This window comes from Mesoplodon densirostris, chromosome X (assembly GCF_025265405.1).
Source record: "Mesoplodon densirostris isolate mMesDen1 chromosome X, mMesDen1 primary haplotype, whole genome shotgun sequence".
Classification (NCBI taxonomy): Eukaryota; Metazoa; Chordata; class Mammalia; order Artiodactyla; family Ziphiidae; genus Mesoplodon; species Mesoplodon densirostris.
The window spans coordinates 65883540-65910608 of NC_082681.1; the positions used below are offsets into that span (position 1 = coordinate 65883540).

At 36.8% G+C, this 27069-nt stretch overlaps 1 protein-coding gene across 2 annotated transcripts in view; it reads left to right on the plus strand.

Moving 5' to 3' along the window:
* The first annotated feature begins 12044 nt into the window (after nucleotides 1-12044).
* CHM (CHM Rab escort protein) overlaps nucleotides 12045-27069 on the plus strand; it is a 184096-nt gene continuing 169071 nt past the window's right edge. For both annotated transcript variants that reach the window (XM_060087621.1, XM_060087622.1), the window contains exon 1: nucleotides 12045-12101. In XM_060087621.1, the coding sequence (XP_059943604.1) occupies nucleotides 12053-12101 (49 nt within the window). In that variant the 5' untranslated portion in view covers nucleotides 12045-12052. The remainder of the gene's footprint in view (nucleotides 12102-27069) is intronic.

Genomic DNA, 27069 nt, shown 5'->3' on the forward strand with positions numbered 1-27069 from the left:
CTGGAACTTGTAGTAAGATGTTAATAATCTACTTCCTGAACTGTTATTGCTTGTTTTTTTTGGGGGGGGGTGTTAAGAGCTATACATTCATACAGACATAGCTATTTTCTAAGAAGCTCTCTTAAAGAACTCAGAGTTTTGATGGTTTGTATGACACTCTTGCTTTAGTTTATACAGTAGAAGATCAGTGTCTGGTTAGTTTGGTTTTCTACAATATGGTAAGAATGAGATTCTACTGTAGTGGATTCAATTTGTGTGTGTGTGTGTGTGTGTGTGTGTGTGTGTGTGTGTAAAATTATGTGACTGCTGGATCATAAACTGTACTAATAACACTGAAATCTGGGAAGAGTATATAATAGTTCTGGTTCGTCTGGCTCATTACCACTCCTAGAAATTCTTTTGCATGTCCTAGTGATGATGGGGCAATAACATCATCTATGAAAACATAAGAAATGCCATTCTGGATCAGACCAGTTCCAGCCCAGTGTTTTCTAAAGTGTGTTCTGTGGCTTAAAAGTTATTGTGAAATCCTCATAATTCACATGTATATTTATTATAAAAGATTTGAAGAGTCCTCCAGTAAAGAAACCATTTAAATTTAATTGCTCCCTAAATGTACTTGATCATGAAACCCCTATTAATATCCTGAAGAATTACTTTCTCCTCCCAGAACACACTTTGGGAAAGAGGTTAACCATGGTAGTTAAAGGGATTTCATAGGGAAGTATTATCGCTCTCCACCCCTTCATCATTTAAGAAATATTTATTGAGTTCCTATTCAATTACAATCATTCTTCTAGATGCTTGGGATAGTTCAGTGAACAAAGTTTCCTATCCATGAACTTATGATTCTTGAATTTATATAAACCTTTCTTAAATATGTATATATGTTCAGTTCCCAAGCCATCTTGGAGGGAACACATTTTATATATTTTTTTGAGAACAGATTATCTATGCTATGGTACTACATGTCAAAATAATTATTAACATAAAACGTCATTTTTTTCAGGTACATTAACTACCTCTGTTATTTATTTTTCTATTTTGTTTCATAAACACCATTTCACAAAAATATAAATGACAGCTAAAAGAATAAACATAAGTTTTTTTAAGACCACAAGAAAATTACAAAGAAGAAACTAAACATATGTGACCAAAAGATAGGAATCATGAATAATTCCTCCCTTTCTACACTAAATAAATATGGTCTCTTAGAGAACTTACTATAATGTTATTTGCTTAAAAAGTTATTTTTTGATCACACGAATCTGAAACTCAAGGATCAGAAAAATATTTAAATGATCAATATGGCGTTATAGTATCACAAATAAGAATTTAGAAGTTCACAAGTAGGATAAAGTCCAAACTAGAAAATGCTAAATCACCAGTATATACATTTAACATTTTGACAGATATTGCCAAATCACCATCCAAAAAATTATATTAATTTTGACTTCTATTAGCAATGTATCAGTGTGCCCACTTCCCCAGGCATTTACCAATACCATATTATAAAATATTTTCATTTTTGCCAATCAGATTGGTGAAAGTTGTTACCTCCCTCATGCTCACAATGACTACTACTACTGCTGAGGTTACTACTATTAAGAATAATATTTATTGAGTGCTTACTACCAGTCAAATGTAGTTTTAAACACTTTATTTATTTACCCTTCATAACCACCTTGGAGGGTTAGTAATATTATTGTCACCATTTTACAAATGAGGAAACTGAGATTCAGAGAGAGTAAATAATTTACCTGAGACTGTTCAGTTGGATGGAATAGGGACTCAAACCTGAACTCATAACCATTATCCTATATTGCCTCTCTAAGAAAAGGCTGTTCATTGCAGCACCACTTACAGTAGCAAACGACTAGAAAAAACTAAATATCCATCAATAAAGGAATATTAAATAAATCATGGCATATCCATATAATGGAATTACAGGAAGCCATTAAAAATGAGGCACCCCTATATGTACTGAGAATACAGGATCTCCCAAATATGTATTAAACGAAAAAATAAAGGTGTAAAATAAGGAATAATGTTTACAGCATGTTACTGTCTCTGTCAAAAAAGAAATAAAGGGATTACCGCTCCCCTCATACACACACACAAACACACACACACACAATCTTTAGCAGGATTCACTAGAAACTGATAACAATGTTTATTTCTGGGGAAGACAACAGGGGGTCCATGAGGGTATGGAGACTTACTAATATGTCTTTGTATGACATTCTGTGCTGATTTAATTTTTTATTCACCACGTGTGTATTACCTGTTCAATTATAAACACAAAACCTGCTGATGAAACATTTTACTGGGCAAGCAACTCATTTTATTCCCATTTAAAATTGTACTCTTCAAGATGGCGGAAGAGTAAGACACGGAGATCACCTTCCTCCCCACAGATACATCAGAAATTCATCTACACGTGGAACAACTCCTACAGACCAGCTACTGAATGATGACAGAAGACCTCAGACCACCCAAAAGGCAAGAAACTCCCCAAGTACCTGGCCGGGTGGATGAAAGGCTCTTGGTGCTGCAGCCAGGAGTCAGTGCTGTGCCTCTGAGGTGGGAGAGCCAACTTCAGGACACTGGTCCACAAGAGAACTCCCAGCTCCACATAATATCAAATGGCAAAAATCTCCCAGAGATCTCCATCTCAACACCAGCACCCAGCTTCACTCAACAACCAGCAAGCTACAGTGCTGGTCACCCTATGCAAAGCAACTAGCAAGACAGGGACACAATTCCACCCATTATCAGAGAGGCTGCCTAAAAATATAATAAGGCCACAGACACCCCAACACACACCACCAGACGTGGACCTGTCCACCAGAAAGACAAGATTGAGCCTCATCCACCAGAACACAGGCACTAGTCCCCTCCACCAGGAAGCCTAAACAACCCACTGAAACAACCTTAGCCACTGGGAACAGACACCAAAAACAACGGGAACTACGAACCTGCAGCCTGCAAAAAGGAGACCCCAAACACAGTAAGAAAAGCAAAATGAGAAGACAGAAGAACACACAGCAGGTGAAGGAGCAAGATAAAAACCCACCAGACCTAAGAAATAAAGAGGAAATAGGCAGTCTACCTGAACAAGAATTCAGAATAATGATAGTAAACATGATCCAAAATCTTTGAAATAGAATAGATAAAATGCAAGAAACAGTTAACAAGGACCTAGGAGAAATAAAGATGAATCAAGCAATGATTAAAAACACAATAAATGAAATGAAAAATACTCTAGATGGGATGAATAGCAGAATAACTGAGGCAGAAGAATGGATAAGTGACATGGAAGATAAAATAGTAGAAATAACTGCTGCAGAGCAGAATAAAGAAAAAAGAATGAAAAGAACAGAGGACAGTCTCAGGGACCTCTGGGACAACATTAAACACACCAATATTCGAATTATAGGGGTTCCAGAAGAGGAAGAGAAAAAGAAAGGGACTGAGAAAATACTTGAAGAGATTATAGTTGAAAACTTCCCTAATATGGGAAAGGAAATAGTTAATCAAGTCCAGGAGGCACAGAGAGTCCCATACAGAATGAATCCAAGGAGAAATACGCCAAGACACATATTAATCAAACTGTCAAAAATTAAACACAAAGAAAACATATTAAAAGCAGCAAGGGAAAAAACGACAAATAACACACAAGGGAATCCCCATCAGGTTAACAGCTGATCTCTCTGCAGAAACTCTACAAGCCAGAAGGGAGTGGCAGGACATAATTAAAGTGATGAAGGAGAAAAACCTGCAACCAAGATTACTCTACCCAGCAAGGATCTCATTCCGATTTGATGGAGAAATTAAAACCTTTGCAGACAAGCAAAAGCTGAGAGAGTTCAGCACCACCAAACCAGCTTTACAACAAATGCTAAAGGAACTTCTCTAGGCAAGAAACACAACAGAAGGAAAAGACCTACAATAACGAACCCAAAACAATTAAGGAAATGGGAATAGGAACATACATGTCAATAATTACCTTAAATGTAAATGGACTAAATGCTCCCACCAAAACACACAGATTGGCTGAATGCATACAAAAACAAGACCCATATATATGCTGTCTACAAGAGACCCACTTCAGACCTAGAGACACACACAGACTGAAAGTAATGGGATGGAAAAAGATATTCCATGGAAATGGAAATCAAAAGAAAGCTGGAGTAGCAATTCTTATATCAGACAAAATAGTTTAAAATAAAGATTATTAGAAGAGACAAACAAGGACACTACATAATTATCAGGGGATCGATCCAAGAAGAAGATATAACAATTGTAAATATTTATGCACGCAACATAGGAGCACCTCAATGCATAAGGCAAATACTAACAGCCATAAAAGGGGAAATCGACAGTAACACACTCATAGTAGGGGACTTCAACACCCCACTTTCACCAAAGGACAGATCATCCAAAATGAAAATAAATAAGGAAACACAAGCTTTAAATGATACATTAAACAAGATGGAGTTAATTGATATTTATAGGACATTCCATCCAAAAACAACAGAATACACGTTTTTCTCAAGTGCTCATCGAACATTCTCCAGGATAGATCATATCTTGGGTCACAAATCAAGCCTTGGTAAATTTAAGAAATCTGAAATTGTATCAAGTATCTTTTCCGACCACAATGCTATGAGACTAGACATCAATTACAGGAAAAGATCTGTAAAAATACAAACACATGGAGGCTAAACAATACACTACTTAATAACGAAGTGATCACTGAAGAAATCAAAGAGGAATTAAAAAAAATACCTAGAGACAAATGGCAATGGAGACACGACAACCCAAAACCTATGGGACGCAGCAAAAGCAGTTCTAAGGGGGAAGTTTATAGCAATACAATCCCACCATAAGAAACAGGAAACATCTCGAGTAAACAACCTGACCCTACACCTAAAGCAATTAGAGAAAGAAGAACAAAAAGCTCCAAAGTTAGCAGAAGGAAAGAAATCATAAGGATCAGAGCAGCAATAAATGAAAAAGAAATGAAGGAAACGATAGCAAAGATCAATAAAACTAAAAGTTGGTTCTTTGAGAAGATAAACAAAATTGATAAACCATTAGCTAGACTCATCAAGAAAAAAACGGAGAAGACTCAAATCAATAGAATTAGAAATGAAAAAGGAGAAGTAACAACTGACACTGCAGAAATACAAAAGATCATGAGAGATTACTACAAGTAACTCTATGCCAATAAAATGGACAACCTGGAAGAAATGGACAAATTCTTAGAAATGTACAACCTGCCAAGACTGAATCAGGAAGAAATAGAAAATGTGAACAGACCAATCACAAGCACTGAAATTGAAACTGTGATTAAAAATCTTCCAAAAAACAAAAGCCCAGGACCAGATGGCTTCACAGGCGAATTCTATCAAACATTTAGAGAAGAGCCAACACCTATCCTTCTCAAACTGTTCCAAAATATAGCAGAGGGAGGAACACTCCCAACCTCATTCTACGAGGCCACCATCACCTTGATACCAAAACCAGACAAGGATGTCACAAAGAAAGAAAACTACAGGCCAATATCACTGATGAACATAGATGCAAAAATCCTCCACAAAATACTAGCAAACAGAATCCAACAGCACATTAAAAGGATCATACACCATGATCAAGTGAGGTTTATTCCAGGAATGCAAGGATTCTTCAATATACACAAATCAATCAACATGATACACCATATTAACAAATTGAAGGAGAAAAACCGTATGATGATCTCAATAGATACAGAGAAAGCTTTTGACAAAATTCATCACTGATTTATGATAAAAACCCTGCAGAAAGTAGGCATAGAGGGAACTTTCCTCAACATAATAAAGGCCATATATGACAAACCCACAGCCAACATCAACCTCAATGGTGAAAAACTGAAACCATTTCCACTAAGATCAGGAACAAGACAAGGCTGCCCACTCTAACCACTCTTATTCAACATAGTTTTGGAAGTTTTAGCCACAGCAATCAGAGAAGAAAAGGAAATAAAAGGAATCCAAATCGGAAAAGAATAAGTAAAGCTGTCACTGTTTGCAGATGACATGATACTCTACTTAGAGAATCCTAAAGACGCTACCAGAAAACTATTAGAATTAATCAATGAATTTGGTAAAGTAGCAGGATACAAAATTAATGCACAGAAATCTCTGGCATTCCTGTACACTAATGATGAAAAATCTGAAAGTGAAAAAAAAAACACTCCCACTTACCATTGCAACAAAAAGAATAAAATATCTAGGAATAAGCCTACCTAAGAGACAAAAGACCTGTATGCAGAAAATTATAAGACACTGATGAAAGAAATTAAAGATGATACAAATAGATGGAGAGATATACCAGTTTCCTGGATTGGAAGAATCAATATTATGAAAATGACTCTAGTACCCAAAGCAATCTACAGATTCAATGCAATCCCTATCAATCTACCACTGGCATTTGTCACAGAACTAGAACAAAAAATTTCAAAATATTTTTGGAAAAACAAAATATAGCCAAATAGCCAAAGCAATCTTGAGAACGAAAAACGGAGCTGGAGGAATCAGGCTCCCTGACTTCAGACTATACTACAAAGCTACAGTAATCAAGACAGTGTAGTGTTGGCACAAAAACAGAAAGATAGATCAATGGAACAGGATAGAAAGCCCAGAGATAAACCCAGGCACATATGGTCAACTTATCTTTGATAAAGGAGGCAGGAATGTACATTGGAGAAAGGACAGCGTCTTCAATAAGTGGTGTTGGGAAAACTGGACAGGGACATGTAAAAGTATGAGATTAGATCATTCCCTAACACCATACACAAAAATAAGCTCAAAATGGATTAAAGACATAAATGTAAGGCCAGGAACTATCAAACTCTTAGAGGAAAAGAGGCAGAACACTCTATGTCATAAATCATGGCAAGATCCTTTTTGACCCACCTCCTAGAGAAATGAAAATAAAAACAAAAATAAACAACTGGGACCTAATGAAACTTCAAAGCTTTTGAACAGCAAAGGAAACCATAAACAAGCCAAAAAGACAACCCACAGAATGAGGGGAAAATACTTGCAAATGAAGCAACTGACAAAATCAATCTCCAAAATTTATAAGCAGCTCAAGCTGCTCAATAGCAAAAAAACAAACAACCCAATCCAAAAATGGGCAGAAGACCTAAATAGACATTTCTCCAAAGAAGATATACAGACTGCCAACAAACACATGAAAGAACACTCAACATCATTAATCATTAGAGAAATGCAAATCAAAACAACAGTGAAATATCATCTCACACCAGTCAGAATGGCCATCATTAAAAAATCTAGAAACAATAAATGCTGGAGAGGGTGTGGAGAAAAGGGAACACTCTTGCACTGCTGGTTGGAATGTGAATTGGTACAGCCTCTACGGAGAACAGTATGGAGGTTCCTTAAAAAACTACAAATAGAACTACCATATGACCCAGCAATCCCACCACTAGGCATATACCCTGAGAAAACCATAATTCAAAAAGAGACATGTACCAAAATATTCATTGCAGCTCTAATCACAATAGCCTGGAGATGGAAACAACCTAAGTGTCCATCATTGAATGAATGGAAAAAGAAGATGTGGCACATATATACAATGGAATATTACTCAGCCATAAAAAGAAACGAAACTGAGCTATTTGTAATGAGGTGGATAGACCTAGAGTCTGTCATACAGAGTGAAGTAAGTCAGAAAGAGAAAGACAAATACCATATGCTAACACATATATATGGAATTTAAGAAAAAAATGTCATGAAGAACCTAGGGGTAAAACAGGAATAAAGACATAGACCTACTTGAGAATGGACTTGTGGATATGGGGAGGGGGAATGGTAAGCTGTGACAAAGCAAGAGAGAGGCATGGACATATATACACTACCAAACGTAAGGTAGATAGATAGTGGGAAGCAGCCGCATAGCACAGGGAGATCAGCTCTGTGCTTTGTGACCGCCTGGAGGGGTGGGATAGGGAGGGTGGGAGGGAGGGAGACGCAAGAGGGAAGGGATATGGGAACAGATGTATATGTATGACTGATTCACTTTGTTATAAAGCAGAAACTAAAAAAATTTGTACTCTTGTGTTGTTTCCTGAAGAATTCCTCCACCGTATTATTCATCCATTCACTAAGTAGATTGAAATTTATTTTTTGACAAAAATTCCATATATTTAAGGTATACAAGTATAGAACGTGATGTTTTGATATATGTATACAGTGTGAAATGCTTACCATAATAAAAGTAATTAACATATTCATTACCTCCCATAGTTACCTTTTGTGTGTCTGTGTGTGGTGAGAACACTTGAGATCTACAATCATAGCTAAATTCATGTATATAATACATTATTATTGACTCTAGCCACCATGCTGTACATTATGTTTCCAGAACTTATTCATCTTATAACTAAAATTTTGTACCCTTTGATCAATAGCTCCCCTTTATTCCTACCCCTAGCCTCTGGTAACCATCATTCTACTCTTTGCTACTATGAGTTTGACTTAAAATTTTGTTTTACAATTCCACTTATAAGTGAGATCATGTGACATTTGTCTTTCTGTTTCTGGCTTATTTCACTTAGCATAATGTTCTCCAGGTTCATCTGTGTGATTTCCTTCTGTTTTAAGGCTAAATAATATTTATATCTAGTATACATATATATGTCACATTTTCTTCATTCATCCATTGATGAACACTTACGTTGTTTCCATATCTTAGCTACTGTGAATAATGCTGCAGTGAATATGGATATCTCTTCAAGATAGTGTTTTTATTTGCTTTGGATATATACTCATAAGTCAAATATTTTTGAGTGTCTATTTTTTGCCACGCACTGAATGATGTACTGGGAATATAATGATGAACAATATAGGAACAGTCCTTGACTTTGTGGAACTTACCTTCTAAGAGGATGGCAGATATGAAACGTGTAATTGCATAAGGAACTTGATATTTCCCATCATGAAAAGTTCAACAGAGGAGGAATATAGGGTGAGATCCTAAGATAGACCGAGGCACTTGCCAGATTATGTGTTGTTTCGAATGAACCGCAAAATGAGGATTAAGCTAGAAGAAAGGGGGAAGCAGGATCAAAGTTTACCTCAGGCACATGGAAGGGCATGTGGGAAGGTCCTGAAGTAGGAAGGAGTATGGGATATCAGAGGAAAGGAAGGAGAGCCAATATGGCTGGAGCTTAGAGAAAATTGAGAGGTATGAGATGAGACTGTTGAGTTCAGCAGGGCCTTTTACAACACGTTGAAAATCTTGGAGTAGATTTTAAGAGCAATAGGCAATCATGAACGTTTTAGGTAAAGGAGAACATGATCAGATTTGAATTTTTAAAAGTTTACCGACAGTGTGGGGTGTGGACTGGGGAGAAGCAAGCATGAATGAGGTGTCCAGCTGGGATCTATTGTAGTTTAGGAAGAGATTATGGGGGCAGAACAGATTTAGAGGTGGATATATTTACAATATATCTTTGAGATAAATCTGGCAAGAGTTGCTGATGGATTGGTTTAAGGGTGAAAGAGAGTAATATATCAAGGATGATCCTTAAGTTTTTGACTTGAGTAACCATTGGGAAGGTGGTACCATTTCTAAGCTGGTGAACACTGGACGAAGAGGTTTGGGAGTGGAGATGAAGTATTCATGAATTCAGTATTGGACATGTTCAGAAAAGATACTGAGTAAGGGGTTGGATATATGGATTTGGAGCTCAAAGAAAAGGCATAAGAGGAGACCATTAAATTACTGGTTTGTAAAAATATGATACATCAGATCCCACACTTGAATAAACTTCTGAATACAAGGTAAATGTCCAGGGAATTGTGATTTTTCAATTCAAGAAAACATTAAGTAAAAAATCAATGTCACAGTGATTTAACAGGGTAGTCAAATTGTAGGTATCCATCATCTCATTGTATTGTGATTTATCCAAATAAAATATTTCAGTTCTCAAAAATAGATGTCCTTAGAATAATAGAATAGACAGCAATTAACCTGCTTTGTTTTATTCTATTTTATTGATGTTGTCAACTCCCACATTCATTTTTGCCTTGTAAAAAATTAACAAAAATACATTGGGAGGAAAAGGTATTTTGAGCATTTTCTCCATGCAGATGCTTTATATTTTTCGAATATAATAATCTTTTCTATGCCCAGAGAGGGTGTGATAACTTTAAAGAAAGGGAAGCTAAGTATAGGCTGTCACTTTTATCTTTCTGAGGGTTGTGCTCTCTATCCTCAGGGGGAAGAAAAGGATTTTAAATTTGGGGAAAAACATAGTGGAAAATTAGCACTACAGCGCAATTACTTGTTTATTTTGTTTTACTTCACTAGATGTAAACTTCATGAAGACAGGGGTTTTTGTCTGTTTTTTCATTGCTGTAATCCCAGCATCTAAATCAGTGCCTTGCACATAGTAGGTACTCAATGAGTATTTAAGGAAAATTAAATGAGTTAATGAGTTGTATCTTCACAGTGTGATTATATTTGTTAGGAAATTTCTGAATCTATAGTACTTACCATCTATTAGGGGAATCAAAGCCAAGCTTAGTTCAGCGAACACTTACTGAATTCCTACTATACACCAGGCTTATGTTAGATGCAGGGGGTAAAAAGATAAGTAAGGCACAATCCTTGTCATATAGGGGCTTATAATTTAGGGTATTGTATATCTGGGTATGTATTTTGGGGGATATGTGTCCAGTATGGGAACAAACATAAATGGAAATACTTTTCAGTGCAATATGGGAGGTTATGACAGAGAGGTAGCACAATGTAGGGAAATATAACCCAGTATAGGGAGGAAATGTAAGAGGAGGTGGTGGAAATGACTCTGAGCCTTGGGGATAATTGTTAGCTAGAGAACGGGAAGATCATTCCACGATGAAGGAACAACAGTGTGACTGGGGAACCACAAACAGCTCAGAGGTCAGTCAGGTGGTGTAAGGGAAGGTCCACCACTACACTCTCTGAATTATCTTGAACCAATGGTAAAATAACTACACAATGAATTTCTGGGATCCAAAAATTACCCTCCCTCACTCCCATGCATTCTCTACCTCTTTTTTACTTTGGAATTGTCAGACAGCAAAGCATTTTAAATAATGGGACTGGGGGTACGGGTGGGAGGAGGTCGACCTTGAAAATACTTATCAGAGCTACATTAGCTGCTTGGCACAGGCAATCTAAATCCTCTTCAACAAATACAATCACTTGAATATAAAGGCCACTTTACCTTGATCATTTCTGCGGTACCTTATTGGGAAAATCTTGTATGAACTCCTTGTATACATATATAAAACCAGATTCAGAATCAATAAACGCCTATCAAGCAACTACTATGTTTTCATAACTTTTTTCCCTCCTGTAAAGCAAGACTAATTTTGCATATGTATGTGGCCAAGGTGGCTGATCGGACTAACTAGAGCAAATACAGATGCAGTGACGGTTCCATTCTGGCGAAGCTAGGGCGAGATTTTTCGTGGGTTTTCATTGGGGAGACAGAGACAAAAAAAGATAAGGGATAGAATTTGAAGGTATTGGTGTGAAAATTATGCCTCGCAGGCCGAAACGAAAATACAGACATGCTGGGGGAAACAAACAGTTTCCAGACTGGAATGAAAATTTCCTTTCTTCACAAAGCAATCCCCTTTCAATTTCACTCCGCCCTCCTTGTCTCCTAACAATTCTTGCTTCATCATTGTCAAGGGGTTCCCAGGTCTTCCCACATTCATCCTGGCCATCAGAGTAAAAGTCTACAACTCTTTTCTACCCCCAAACTCCAGTCTAAATGCACTACTGCACTCAGCCTGGAAAATGAATAGAGCTTTTAACATTCGCGTAAAACATTTCAAATACAATGCTGTAGCCGCCTATCTGGACCCGCCACCCAGGAACTACAATACCCAGAATGCAGTGTTTTCCCTTCCGCCTTCTACAACGGCGATGCTTAACTTGATCTCTTTTCCACAAGCAATAGTCACATGACACGTTTCCTGTCAAGATGGCGGATAATCTACCTTCGGAGTTTGATGTGGTCGTAATAGGGACGGGTATGTGTGGCTCTGGTACTCCCTGGACAAAGTGTAGGAAGTCTTTCCCGTTCCTACCTTCTCTGTCAGTGGCGAGGGTCGGCGAGAAATGTTGGGGGTCGAGCGTGAGAGGGAGGACGGAAAGGAAGCGAAGTAGTCTGGAGCCAGCGCGGGACTTGGCAGCTGCAGGGAGGGGCTTGGACCCGCGGTGCTTAGCGCCATTTGAGTGGGGGTCGATCTGGTCGATGTCGATTGCTGAGGTTGGTTGCTGCGGGTGATTCCTGTAATTTCCTTAGAGGGAGGTGGGTTTGCAGTGTCATGAGAACGGAGGGTGAGGATTTTGTCAATGGAGACACCTTTGGCATGACATGATTTCCTCCTTGTTAATTTCAAGGTGATATACCCCATCATTTTGTCTCGCCATTTCATAGGAATTTTTCATATATTTATATAATCCTAGGGTGCAGTGCAGCTCGGATACATTTTGTTGCTCAGTTGTTGCCCGTGTATATTTTAATTTACTAAGGCGATGAAACGGATTCTTTTATGTTTTGCTGAGAAGCCTAGGGGGCTGTAATTTGTTGTGGTGGCCATTATTCCTGCTTTATGGTGCTGAAAGAAATCATTTTGCTTTATACCACCCACCTATCTACCCACAGCTAAATGAGCTGAGAACAAGCGTCTGTGAGTCCAGTTCAGGTGTGTGATCTTATCTTCCCCTTGTTTTCCAATCATTTATTCTTCATGTTTTGGGTGGTGCCAGAACTCCCCCTGCAATTTCTAGTCGACAAATTACACGTACAACACGTGGCAGAAAACATTTGGCAGCAGTTGGTATTTTGTTTTTCTTAACAGTGTAAAGGGTGGATTTTAGATGGGGTGAAATAGTTTGTTGGGTGGGGTTTTCTCCTGTCTACAGAACGTGGTAGGCTGGGGAACCCCGGTGGTTGAGACTCTGTCCATTGTGTTGATGAATTCAGTTCATTGTCTTCTTAAACAGTAGGAGCAGCCATGTTTCCAGGTTGGGAGTAAAAATAATAACTGCTTATTTTCGAATGCTTATTATTTGCTAATCGACGTGCTAAGCACTTTACAAGCCGTATATAATCCTCACAACAACCTTGTTAGAGTACGTATTCTTTACACTATACAGAGGAGGCAAAAGAGCTTAGAAAGGTTGCAATTTGCTCAAGATCACACAGCCGGTAAATTTCCAAAGGTCAATTCCATACCAGAAGGAGAATCAGTGGTTCTGACCCTCAGAGTTAACCCATATTAATAGAAATAATTGGGAAAACTTGGTTCTAGACCTTGCTTGGCCACTAACTAACTGTGTGAGTTGCTAGGGCTAGGAACTTAATCTCTCTGAGCCTCAGTTTCCTTGTTTTTGAACATAAGGAGGGTAAACTAGATAACCTTTCCAGTGTTGTCTAACCAAAAATTATCTTATTCTAGTTGTACCTGGGTAATTGTTTTCAAAACAGCACAGACATGTTTATTCTCAAGCTGAAAACTGCATGGCTACAGATAACCTTGCTGTAGCTGCTATGAACAGACGTTGGATGAGAACTGGAAGGAGTCAGCAGACGCTATTTATTCTCTCCAGTCTATCCTAAAACTTAGAACAATATCCAGTTTAGAATAGTTGTTATACCATACTTGGGTCCTATGTTACTGCCTTTTTTGTTGTTGTTGTTTTACCTTGGCACTTAGGGTGTTTTAAAAATTACTTTGAATCATTGAGATACTTCTTCTTGTCTTGATTCAAATTTTAATTGATAAGAGTGCTAATTCTTATCATTAAGTGCTATTAATTCTTATATAAGACATATTTTGCCTTCTAGTTCAGTTCATAATATGGATTACATCCATCCTGTTAGAGTCCGTTATGATAGAGGTAGGAAGATTCTGTGAGTGATCCAGAAAATTGCATCAGGGGTATCTGGTGTATTTGGAAAAAGATTCATTTTAGACTTACTTCCATGAGAGTAATGTTATTTCTCAAAGTATCGGAAGAACTTATTTGAGTTAGAAGTTTTTCATATCACTTAGTGAACACAATTTTACTTTTCAAGCACATTGTTTAAATTTATGATATGAAGCTTTGTTTTTAGGTAAGTCAAAGTGGAAAAATTGGATAAAAGCCATTTCCCAAATAAACGAATCCAATAATTCCAATCATTACTGAATAAGAATGATTTTTAATGTGTTTGGAATATTTCTGTTCTGAAATAGTTTGCTGAAAGTGGTCTTTAAGATGTGTTTGCCTTACTAGATGTACTAGCTTGAGTAAATCATAGAAAAATCAGTGTTTCAAAGATTCAGTTTTAATAACAAAAGCAGAATTAATCATGCATGTATCAGAAACATGAAGAAATAGGTTATGAGATGCAGTTTTTCTTTTAGCAGATTAATTCTAGTTAAAGGTCATCAAGAGACAATTGCTTTATCAAGTAAAATAATCTGTGGATAATATTTTAAACCCCTTTGACCTTGATTAATTTGTATTTCTTTTCATTCTTCATAACACAACGTTTTCCTTAAGATCATGTTTTGAAGAGATTATGGGAAAATAAAGTTTTGTATGTATTTTCTTAGTTAAGCCCATTTCCTCCTGATTACAAAATACAGGAACTATCACTTGAACACCCAAAGGCAGAAGAATAAGATAAAGTACTTGAACCATGGAAAATATAGAAGAAAATGGAATAAGGAAGGAGTGCCAAATGGAGTCTCAAGGGAGAGGACAAAAATGGATATAGTGAGTTCAATATAAAAAAAAATTAATGAAAAAATCATGACAATTATTTTTAAAAATGGATATAGTAATAAGTGTCTAGAAAATGGCCTTCAGTTTGGGTGCACGGTTGTTAATTTTTTTTTTTTTTTTTTTTTTTTTGCTGTACGTGGGCCTCTCACTGTTGTGGCCTCTCCCATTGCGGAGCACAGGCTCCGAATGCACAGGCTCAGCGGCCATGGCTCACGGGCCCAGCCGCTCTGCGGCATGTGGGATCCTCCCGGACTGGGGCACGAGCCCGTGTCCCCTGCATTGGCAGGCGGACTCTCAACCACTGCGCCACCAGGGAGGCCCACGGTTGTCATTTTTAAGGCATTTTGCCATTTAAGAAGACATTTGAGTGATAATTTTGCGGGTTACAGAGAAGTATCATCAGTTGCAGGTTAAAAATAGTCCCAGTAGCATAATACCTCACTGCAGGTGACTTATCTGGCAATCTGTGTAATCTGTAACCTGCAGCAGAGCCATCCACTCAACAGAAGGGCAGACAAGATGGAAGTTATGAGAGTTATGGGATAATATCAGCATGCTTCTTACATAGAGGAATCCCTCATTCTCTTATTTAGAGCATATTCATTCTTATTTTAGAAAATTCTAGCATGCTCAGAGTGTATTAGAAGCATCTTATTAGAAGATATAGGAAACGTTATCAACTTCTGCAAAAGCTGTGTTTCAGAGGTGTCATTAGACATAAGTGACAGTTCATATCCTTATGGGAAAGGGGAGAGACAAATACCTAAAATGCAAACCTACATCGGACAGCACAATGACCTGGCACCATTTAGTGTAGTGACAGACTACACATTTTTTAGGATATTCAACCCACACTTACTGAGAGCCTAATCCCTGCCCTTGTGACATTTACTGTGTTGCCTATTCTGAGGAGCTGTTTGGGGTTCCTGACTGTCACATGCTCAGAGCTGTTCTAAGCCAATGTGGCCTTTTTATTGCATCCTTCTTGCTTTCTGAAGGCCACGTAGAGATTCATTCTGCATCCCTTTCCTTACTAAAGTACACCACACATATTATATTTTGGAATTCTTCCCCTAAATGGCCTGTGGAGTAGGCTAGCTTAACATTTTTCCTGCAGAGCATAAACACATAGATCCTATTTTGATTTAAGAGTTTTATTGCTAAAGAGTATGGGGAAAGAAGTGAGATAACAAAAATAACAAACATGGGGAAAATTACAAGGAGTATTGCTCCTAAATCCTGACTACCATGCTAGATCATGCTCAGCATAGTCCAAAATCGATGTGGCAGCATGGCATAATGGGAATCACTTAACCTTCCTACTGGGTAACTTTGGGCAAATTGCATAACATCTTGGGACATCAATTTGTTCATCTGTAAAGTGAGAGACTTAAATTAGGTGACCTCTAAGGTAGGCATCTACCAGCTCTAAAATTTACCATTGTGTGTGCATAATTATGACCCTGGGTCCTTGAGAAAAGACGATTCTGTATAGTCCTCTTAAGAAGTCAAGTCAGTGTTTGATATACTTCAGAAATTTTTCTATCAAAGTGGTTCATAAAAAAACATTTTCTTGGAAATGATAAGCTGCTTTCATCAGGAAAGGTCATGTAGGTAGCACAGCTCCATTTCTTGATGTTAGTTGAGCATTGAAACTTTAAGGTGGTTAACTTTGGCCAGCAGCTCATTGACTATAATGCTTATGATGGTGGTGGAGTAACTTCACTTCTCTAAACGTTGGGGGATAGTAATGTTGTAGGAGGTATCGTGGAAACTGATTTTTACTAAATACCTCTTTATGCCAGACTCTCTGCCAAGTGATTTCTCATATATGTATCTTATTTAATCCTCTCCCAGGATGCCTGTGTGTGGTTCTAATATCAGAGGATGTCCATACTTTCTCTGCCTGTATTTCCAAAAATCCATGAACCTGTAGTCTAGAGCAGAGTTGTTTTTTTTTAAATTGCAAGATGCCACCTATTTGTGGGTCATGAAATCAATTCCAGCATTAAAAAAAACAGAAGTAGAATAGAATACGTATTAGAATATATTACATGTATGCAACATTTTAAAAAATATTTATTTATTTTTGGCTGTGTTGGGTCTTAGTTGTGGCACGTAGGATCTTCGTTGTGGCATGCGTGCTCTTTGTTGTGGTGTGTGGTCTTCTCTCTAGTTGTGGCATGCAGGTTTTCTCTCTCTAGTTGAGGTGCGCAGGCTCAGTAGTTGCACCGTGCGGGCTTAGTTGCCCACTTAGTTCCCCGACCAGGGATTGAACCCACATCCCCTGCGTTGGAACGTGGATTCTTTACCACTGGACCACCAGGGAAGTCCCAGGATGAGTATAGTTTCATGAAACATATATTTCATGTGTGTATCACTGTGTGAAGCACACACACATACATATATTCACATATATTTTGGGGGTGGCTAGGGGCAAAAAGTTTTAAAGTTTAGAGAATATTGATTAACTGAATAACATAGTGAGTAGGAATGAAAGTAATATTTCAAAAGTCATTTGGTTTTACAAATGCTATACCATCCATATGTTTTATTTACCTTGACATGTATGTATCTCATTTGAGAGCATAGTGTAGTGATTGACAAGGTGGCTCTGAAATGGGACAGACTGTGTTTGAGTCAGCTATGCCTCTTGTGCCACCTCACGCATGTTCCTTAATGTCTAAGTTTCAATTTTCTCATCTCTTAAAGAGAATAAATCTCACAGAGCTGTGTTGAGGATTCAATGGAATAATTCTGTAAAATGCTTAGTAAGTGCTCAGAAAATGTAGTTGATTTTTATAGCCCATAATGCCATACTGAGGTGCTTTTATCACCACTACTGTTACATGAATGCTTCCAAGGAAAGGCTCATAGTTTTCATGGAGAGCAGTGGAAAGATTCAGGTGTCTGAGTCATCTTCCTGCTCTTCCCATTGGCCGTTTGGTGGGAAAGACCATTGTGTGTCCGTTACCACTATTTCTATCAGACTTCTTAACTGACGGTTTTCTTTCCATTTTTTTCTTTTACTCTGTTTTGTTCACCAGCTTTCATTTTTGTCATTTGTTTTGAACAGATTTGTCTTGTTTGAGGCATAATGTGAAACTCTTCCTTGTCAGTGTAAGAATGCTGAAGGAGCTAAAGAGAGCTTACAGGTTTTGCTGTTCTGAAAAATGCTTTGCAATTCTTCACGCATTTATTGATGGAAAAGTATGCCTTTTCTGCTCTCAATACCTAGAAAAGTAAAGGGAGTTATATAACTCTGGAGAAGACTCTCTGGAGAGGCTTACGCTTCCCTGTAAATCATAAGTTTGAGCCAATCCCTCAGAGAGAGGCGCATCTGTTACCAGAGTTCTCTCCGCAGCATCATTTTCATCTCCCATGCCTCACGTCATTTTCTCATTTTCTCCAGTATCATGATGTTTTGGAGAACTCAAGATACAGCAATTAAAATCAAATACGGCTGCTCACCATCACATTCTCATGTTTCACATAAAATCCCAATGCACAGAAACAATTATAATTCCATGTAATTGACCTGTTACTCATGCTAAATCATCTGTGCAGTTTCACTACAGTCTTTCCACTGAAAAGTTAGGCTGTGCCTGCTATGTATGTAAATGGTTTAAAAAGTAAAATAGTCTAAAAATCATCAGTTCCCAGTTTATATTACAAAACTACATATATATACACATACGTGTCAATATATACACATGTATATATTATGTATATATGCTAGAGAGATTGGAAACATTTTGGGGATATTTAGTTGTGACCAACAAAATAGGGATACTTTGAAAGATTGATATATTCTTTTTTGCTTTTCTAATAATCTTATTAAAGGGCAGTGTAAAAAGAGATGATAATTTATCACAGATACTGATTTCTCCAAGTGTGATTATGAGAGCTATCATGTTATCATAATGGGACTATTTAAAAAATAGTTTGAAAATAGGTGAAGAGACCAGGGGCAGCTTTTCGCCAGGGTAGTGCTTCACATGAGTGTTTGATCTCATATTAGATTTTACCAAGAGCTTAAGTGGGTAATGTCATACCGCTTGACTGATTTGGTTTATATCACATTTACAAAAGTACCAACATCTGCTTTTTCTCCTGAGTAGTGTTCATACATATCTTTTTTGTCCAGTCTAGTGTTGATGTTGAGTTACAATGGCTATTGGTTAATGGCAGTTTTAGTCATTTTGTACTGCTTTGAACTGTTTTGGATCATGTATCTGTGATCTGAATTGGCACATTTGTTAAACTGCTTTTCTGTATATGCATTTAAAATAATTATGGAAAAGTTTGCACAAGCTAAAGTACAGAGAAAGAAGGTTTTACATACAGATAGCAGGCGTATTAGGAAGATGCAGAGTTGTGTTCTAATCCTTAGTTTTCTATGTTACTTTGGCATGAGCTATCTAGGCCAAATAGAGGACACAGAATTAAATTTAGTATGTACAACACACTGTTAAACAAATATATGAAATTATTTCTGGCATTTATTATGCTGAATCCAATGCTAAGCCCTTAAATGCATTATCTCATCTGATTCTCACAGTAACCTTGTCTGTGTTAGATGCTTATTGTTATCTCCATTTTACAAATGTGGAACCTAAGGCTTAGTTAAGTTTGACTGAGGTCAAACTGTTAAGACTGGAGTTGCTCTGGGTAGGTATTAGATTGAGCTGGTTGGATTCTTCCATGTGAAAAAATACCTTATACTCTCAAGATTAGATTATTGTGTTCTAGCTTAGCAGTTGACAGTTGCTTCATTTTGGGGAGTTACCATTGTTGACATTAAAATCCTGATGTCAGCAAAGCCTTGTGGTGTTAACTCATTATTGACAGCATCATGACATCTGTCGTCAACTTGCAAACCTTTTGATGAAGGTGAACTGAATGACTTGGTTGTGTTTATCCCTTAAAACTGAAAAAAAACAGAATCAGCCACTAAAGTAATGGCTAGAAATGGGATCAGAAAATACAGTCATATTTCAAGTGATAATCTGTTTCCCTAGGAAAAATATCTTGATTACAAGATATGTAATTTCCCACAGAAATAAAACCATTGTTAAAAATGAGCTATAGGGGCTTCCCTGGTGGTGCAGTGGTTGAGAGTCCGCCTGCCGATGCAGGGGACATGGGTTCGTGCCCCGGTCCGGGAAGATCCCACATGCCGCGGAGCAGCTGGGCCCGTGAGCCATGGCCACTGAGCCTGTGCATCTGGAGCCTGTGCTCCGCAATGGGAGAGGCCACAACAGTGAGAGGCCAGCGTACCGCAAAAAAAAAAAAAAAAAAAATGACCTATAGGCTATTTGTGCATGTGCGAGGGTTTGCCATTTTGTCTAAGATTTTTCTTTTAGTTTTAAGCACTTATAAATTGAATTTTCAAGATCAAGTATGAGACTCATTGTTCTGTTTATGAAGCTTTTCTTTTTTTAATTGACTCTTCTTTTGGTTCCTATAATTGTCAACAATTGTCAGCACTTGCAATGGATGCATCTTAATTGACAGAGTAGATGTGGTATCTTTTCCCTCCAAGGGCTGTGTCATTAACAAATAATATTAATAACTAACACTTACGAGTATACTTCCAGACCCATGTGTTTGCTATTCTGTTTTTTGCTTCACAGTATGTTATGAACATCATTCCATGTTAATCAAATCTTCTTCCTCAGTGTCTTTTTAAAAAACTTTTCATTTGGAGATAATTCAACTCACATGCAGTTGTAAGAAATAATATAGGAAAATCCTGTGTATGTTCACCCAGCTTCTCCCAGTGGTAAGTAAGATCTTGCATAACTACATGTAGCATAACCAGGTAATTGACCTTACCCAGTGACCTTATTCAGATGTCACCAGTTTTACATGTACTTGTGTGTGTTTAGTTCTGTACAGTTTTATCATGTGAAGATTGGTGTCACATCCAGATACAAAACAGTTTCATCATACTCTCTCATGATACCTTTTTATAGTCATTGACACCTCCCTCCTACCTACATCCCTAAACTCTGGCAACCCCTAATCTGTTCTTCATCTTTATGATTATGTCATTTCCAAAAGTTTATTAAATGTCATATTAAGTAGATGCTTAGTAAATATTATTTTCTATAAGTGTCCTGTCATTTATTTAAATTAGCAACTTTTGTTGGACATTTAAGGTTTTCAGTTTTTCACTTTCATAAAATAAGGCTGTGATGAACATGGTGTGACTAAATCTTTTGTACGTATTTAATTATTTCCTTAGGATAAATACCTAGAACTGTAACTGTTAAATTGAATTTTAGAGGGTGGTTACGTAAAGCTTTTGATTTGTATTGATGAATTGCCTTAAGGAAAGTTTGCCAGTCTAATCTCACCAGCTGAGTATGAGAATGCTTATCTTTCCATAGTCTTTCAACATTGTCTATGAATGTCTTATTCTTAATTACTGTCAACATCGTAGCCAAAAAAATATTTCCTTGTTTGCATTCATATTTTCAAATCATAAGTGAGGTTGACTATTTAATAGGTATATTGGTCAATTATGTTTCTTTTGTAAATTGCCCTTACCCATGTTTCTATTGTGCCATTTTTTTCTTTTCAACATGTAATAATTCTTTATATACTAAAGACTTTAAATCTTTGTCATGTATTTTGTAAATTTGCCTTCTATTTTTATGGTGGTTTCTCATGTATGAAACTTTATAATTTTCACGTAGTGAAATCTATCAAATGTTTTTTTCTTTTATGGTTACTGCCTTTGGAGATATGCATACAAAGCCTTCCCCTCCGAGATTAAGTAAATATTGATGCTTAGTTTCTTTTTTAATATTTTATTTTTTACATTTAAATTTTAATTCACCTGAAATTTACTTTGTTGTAGAATATGAGAGTTTTTTCCTTCTAAATCATTAGCTGGTTATTCTAACACCATCGATCGATTGTTTCTCCACTGAATTGAAATACTTCCTTTATTTTTTTTAATTATATGATCAGTTTTTGGACTTTCTGCCAGTAATCTGGGTGTCTCTTTTAGTGTAGTGGGAACTATAAAGTGGGAATAGACTGGGTCATCTGATCTGTAGAGAAATGATAACTTTCCCTCTTTGAAATCTCAAGAAACACAAGGCAATATTTGAATATATAAAAAATTATAGCATCTACTCTGAAAAATAGCAAACTAAAAGAAAAAGGAAAACAGAGTAGAAGCATTTTCAACTCATAACAAAGGACTAATTACATAAAAATAATACCTTCAAATTTGTATGAAAAATGTCAAGATCTCTACAGGTAAATGGGCAGAGAGTGTAAACAGACAAGAGAGGTTACAAATAGTCAACAAACTGCAGGGAAAATATTTTTTTCTGATTAATAGTCAAATGCAAACTAACCTGATAATTAAAAACACTAAATTAAAGGAGTAATCACTAATTGTTGATGAAGTTGTATTCAGTTGAAATGCTGATGGTATTATAAATTGGGACAACATTTTGGCAGAGTAACAGTTCGTACTAAGAATTGTCAATATGTTCATTCCCTTAGACTCAGTAACTCCAGATCTGAGAATTTATTGTGAGAAAAATCATTCAATAGAGGTAAAAAGCTACAAGGGTGACAACATCTATTTTAAAGCTGCTTATCATAGTAAAGCTTGGAAATAATGTTGTATATCAAAGAGCCCTGATGTCTCAGAGGATTCTGGTGGACTGATTGAGTAGGCAGTTTTACAGTGTGGCCTAGGATATTTTTTATTACAAAATATCATACATACAAATGAAATATATGTGTGTGTATGTATACATATTTTTTTATTTCTTTCTTTCAGTGGACAATAACAAAGTGAGTGGCATGTATGTATGACCCACCTAAAGAAACAGAACACTACCAGAATATTACCAGTACCATAGGAGCTCCCTGGGTGCACCACCATCCATCTCCCCTTCCTTTCCCACAGCTGTAACCATTATGGTAAACTGCTTTAATTGTCCTCTTGGTTTTTTTTAAAGTGTTTTTTTATCACATGTATATCACCAAACCGTATGTTGTTAATTTTTCCTGTTTTTGACCCTTGTCTAACTTTTGGAATTCTACTCTATGTATTCTTTCTGTGACTTGCTTTCCTTGGTCAGTGTTATGCTTGTGAGATTCGTCTGTACAGATACATATAGGTGTAATTCCCCTGCATACTCCCCCCACCACACACACACAGCTATTATATAGTATTCTAGGCTTGCAAATCTTCAACTTCAGTAAGTTATGCATATTCACCAAAAGAATTGTATTTATTTGCCCTTTGGTTTTCAGCTTTTCAAGGCCCCTGCCTCCCTCAGGAAATGTATAATGTCATAAACACACATTCACGACAAAATAAGATCGTTAGGTACACGTCGTTCTGCAACTTTTTCAGTCAATAATTCTCACTTTTCTTTCCATTCCAGTACTGTTTTATCCCATGTAGCACACAGACCATGTTTAACTTTCTACATTCTCCCACCCCAAAATACCCTTTACAGCTGATATGTACAAACTTGTGTCCAGTTCATTATTATGCATTGCTTCTGGTTGTTATATCCTGTAAGTCTGTTTTATTCTAGCTTGTCTTTTTTTTGTTTTTTTAAATGATGACTGAGATGTCACAGAGAGACTAGGCCGGTGATCCTTACGTTTTAGGTTTGGCTGCTTTCTTCCTTGTAGTATCATTTACCTTGTTCCTCTAGACTGTCTTTTTCCTGTAAACTGAAAGTTACATCTAAAGGCTTGTTGGATTCAAGGTTAATGTTTTTGGCTAGAACATCTTTGGTGATATGGATGTCGTGTTGGATCATACCAGAAGACAAAATATCTGGTTGATCCACTATGAGTGTTGCTTAGGTTGACCCAGGATTAGGATGATGACAATATGATGCCTCCATTGTATGGATGTATTTTTGGATGTACTGCGCCAACAGGGAAGCCCCTCCCCTGTGTATTGAAAATAATCTGTATACTGCTTTTTGCACTATGCAAGCATTCAATTTGATACCAGCTATTCACAGCATTGTTTTAACATCAATAGGTAGTCCTTATATGAATAAGTATTTTCATCAGGACTTGCAAAATGTTGTTTTTTTCTAGGTCTTTGATTCCTTCTTAATAGCTGCTTAATAGCTGCTTAATAGCTGATTTAATAGCTGCCCCTGAATGCCAATTTTTTAATTTACAAAAGGGAACATACCTTTCTAGTATTACTGGTATCTACCAATTAGAGTACCTATTTCCAAGATTGAAGCCATTTGGGAAGCTGAATTAATTCTAAGTTTGCTTGATGGGGATGGACAAAGAGATTTAGATGTCCTGAAGCCAGACTAGATAGGTTCCAGTATTAACTTTGCCATTTACTGGGTATATGACTTTGGGTAAAGTACTTAACCCCTGTTTTCAGTTTCCCCATCCTCTACTGCCTTATGTGTACCTGTGGACAAAGAATAGAAAATAAAGGAAAAACGAAAAGAAAAATTTGTTAGGGGTCGGGTTATGGCTGATTAAAATATTTTCTTTAGCATTGTATCATATTTACAGTGTAAGAGAGGAAATGAAAAAGTAACTGTCCTGCTGATTTTAAAGTATTTTTTAATATACATTTTAAAGTGTAAAATCACTGGCAAGTGATTCATAAACCTTTTACATTGATTTTGGTTTATCCCTCTTGTTACAGCATTTAAGAAATTCTTAATGCAATAAAATTGTAATTTTCATTAGATATTTTTTTTTTTTTTTTTTTTTTTGCGGTACGCGGGCCTCTCACTGTTGTGGTCTCTCCCGTTGCGGAGCACAGGCTCCGGACACGCAGGCTCAGCGGCCATGGCTCATGGGCCCAGCTGCTCCACGGCATGTGGGATCTTCCCAGACCGGGGCATGAACCCGTGTCCCCTGCATCGGCAGGCGGACTCTCAACCACTGTGCCACCAGGGAAGCCCCATTAGATAAAATTTTATCCTTTGTTTTATTTTAATAAACTCAGTGTAATCACTGTTCAGCTTTTTAATAAGCAGGATAAGATAATTATCCTCAATGTTTTCTCAATGATACTGTAGCCAGTTTTCTCTTAGATACATAATGAGACTACATTTAAAACTTAATTTGAAGTGTTTTACCTTAAGGAGTGGTATATAGTAACAAATTCATAGGCCCTTTCAAATTTAGTTTATAAGGCTCAAAAGGTTTTTTTTTTTCTCTACTTTTTAAAAAATGGATTTCATTATAGGATTTCATATAAGGAAGGAAAATTATTTGTTGTGTGATTTTGTAACATTCTTGGAATGAGCACAGTCTCATCATCTATTTTAGTCTCATAGCTTTATAAATAATACAGTAAAGGTCATTTTTTCTTCTGTGGCACGTAAGTAAAATATGTTCTGAACAAAGAAACTTTATTTTCCTCATTACAAGTTAAATATTGTTAAAGAAACCTTATTTTCCTCATCACGAGTTAAATGTTATTTGTTATTAAGTTTGAAGAGAGCTCAACTGGGATATCCTTTGCTGTGAAAAGATCATTTTGGTCACTTAAATTGATACAACAGAAATATTAGTATTAAGAAAATTAAGTAAAAATAAATTGTAGTGGAATCTGCTTATTTTATTTCCTGGCATGGAATAGGTCTTTGGCAAATATTTACATTACTTAATAAAACTTTCATTAAGAGATTTGAGTTGATATAGTTTTCTCGGTTTAGATAAAAAACAAAATGCTAAATCTCTGCTTTCCAAGGGATTATTTTATTTGGTAGATCCAGCCTTTCATTAGCTCTGTAAATTTGGTATTAAATTTTATTTTTTAAACTTTTTATTATGGCCAGTTTCAAACATAAAAAAATAGAATAAAATAATTCCCCATGTACCAATCTCCCAGTTTCAACAGTTATCAATTTATGGCCTCTTTTCTTCTGTACCCTCCACCTTCTCATTTCGTGATCCAATCTTGGATTATTTTAATGCAAATCCCATATATTATATCATTCCATCTGTAAATATTTCAATATATATGCAAAGGACAAGGGCTCTCCTTTTTAAACATAACTACAGTAGCTTTATGCCCTTGTTTGCATTTTCAGTTCTTCCTAAGGCATTTATCCATTGTATTTCTTTGCTCTAGTACTCCTTTTAGCTTAGTTTTTATTTCTGAAATGATTTTTCTTTCATTTCTTCTTGAGTCATTTTATTCTTTTTTCAAATATTCCTATTATCTAATCACCACACTTTTTAAGTTTTTCTAATTCTGATTTATGTTCTTTCAGAGCGTCTATTATTTTCTTAATTTCTTTTAGCTTATAGTACCATAGTTAGGTTATAGTTTTCATCTAATTTGCAAGCATGTCTTTCTGGGATGCTTTCATTGTCTGTTAGGCTGTTATTTCACTTCTATTCTCTCTCTCTATGTATATATATATTTTACTGTGCATTGAATGGGATTCAACAAAGATCCTTTTGTTTTGCTCATTTTTAAGTGAAAAAAAAGTTTTCCTTGTGTTTTTAATAGGGAGTGTGGATCAGGATAGCTTTTCTAATTAACTGCTCTAGAGCTCTCCTGTATTTTCACTAAGTAATCCAAAAAATAGCCTGAGATCTGAGATCTGATAGCTGTGTCACCCTCCCCCAGTTTTGTATGGGCCTTCTCTACCCTTTGCACCTATTTTCCCTGTTCTGCTGAATTTGGATTATATTCCCAAGAGTTACTCCTCTGTGCAGGGATTTATCTAGAAGGACAGTTTTTCATTTTCCTAAGTTCATAGGGCCCAACTCCATTCCCACTCCCTCACCACTCTAGCACTCACAGGGGTTCCTTTGCACTCATCCACAGGTTGGAGCGTGTGAAGTCCCCTACCACTTTCTGCTGCTATTTTCACAATGACCTTGCAAGCTTCCAGTGAGTGCCTGACAGCAGTTTTGGGGCTCTCTGGCTCTCAGCGCTGTCACAAATTTCTTTGTCTTCCCTTCATTTCCTCTTGCACAGTCTCTGGTATCACGTTGGTCTTATAGCTATTGAAGGTTTGTAATGACCCACTTGTATTTTGGAGTTCATCACGATATTTTGTCATCTAGCTTTGTTGTAGATGTTGTCCCTGGGAGTTTGGTTTCGGTATCCTGGTTGCACTGTTTTCATGGGGTCTCAGGGAGATTCAGCAACTTTGCTGCTAATACCATCTTATCCTGTTTTTATTTTTAAGTTCAAGTAATTTGCACAAGAACAGAGTC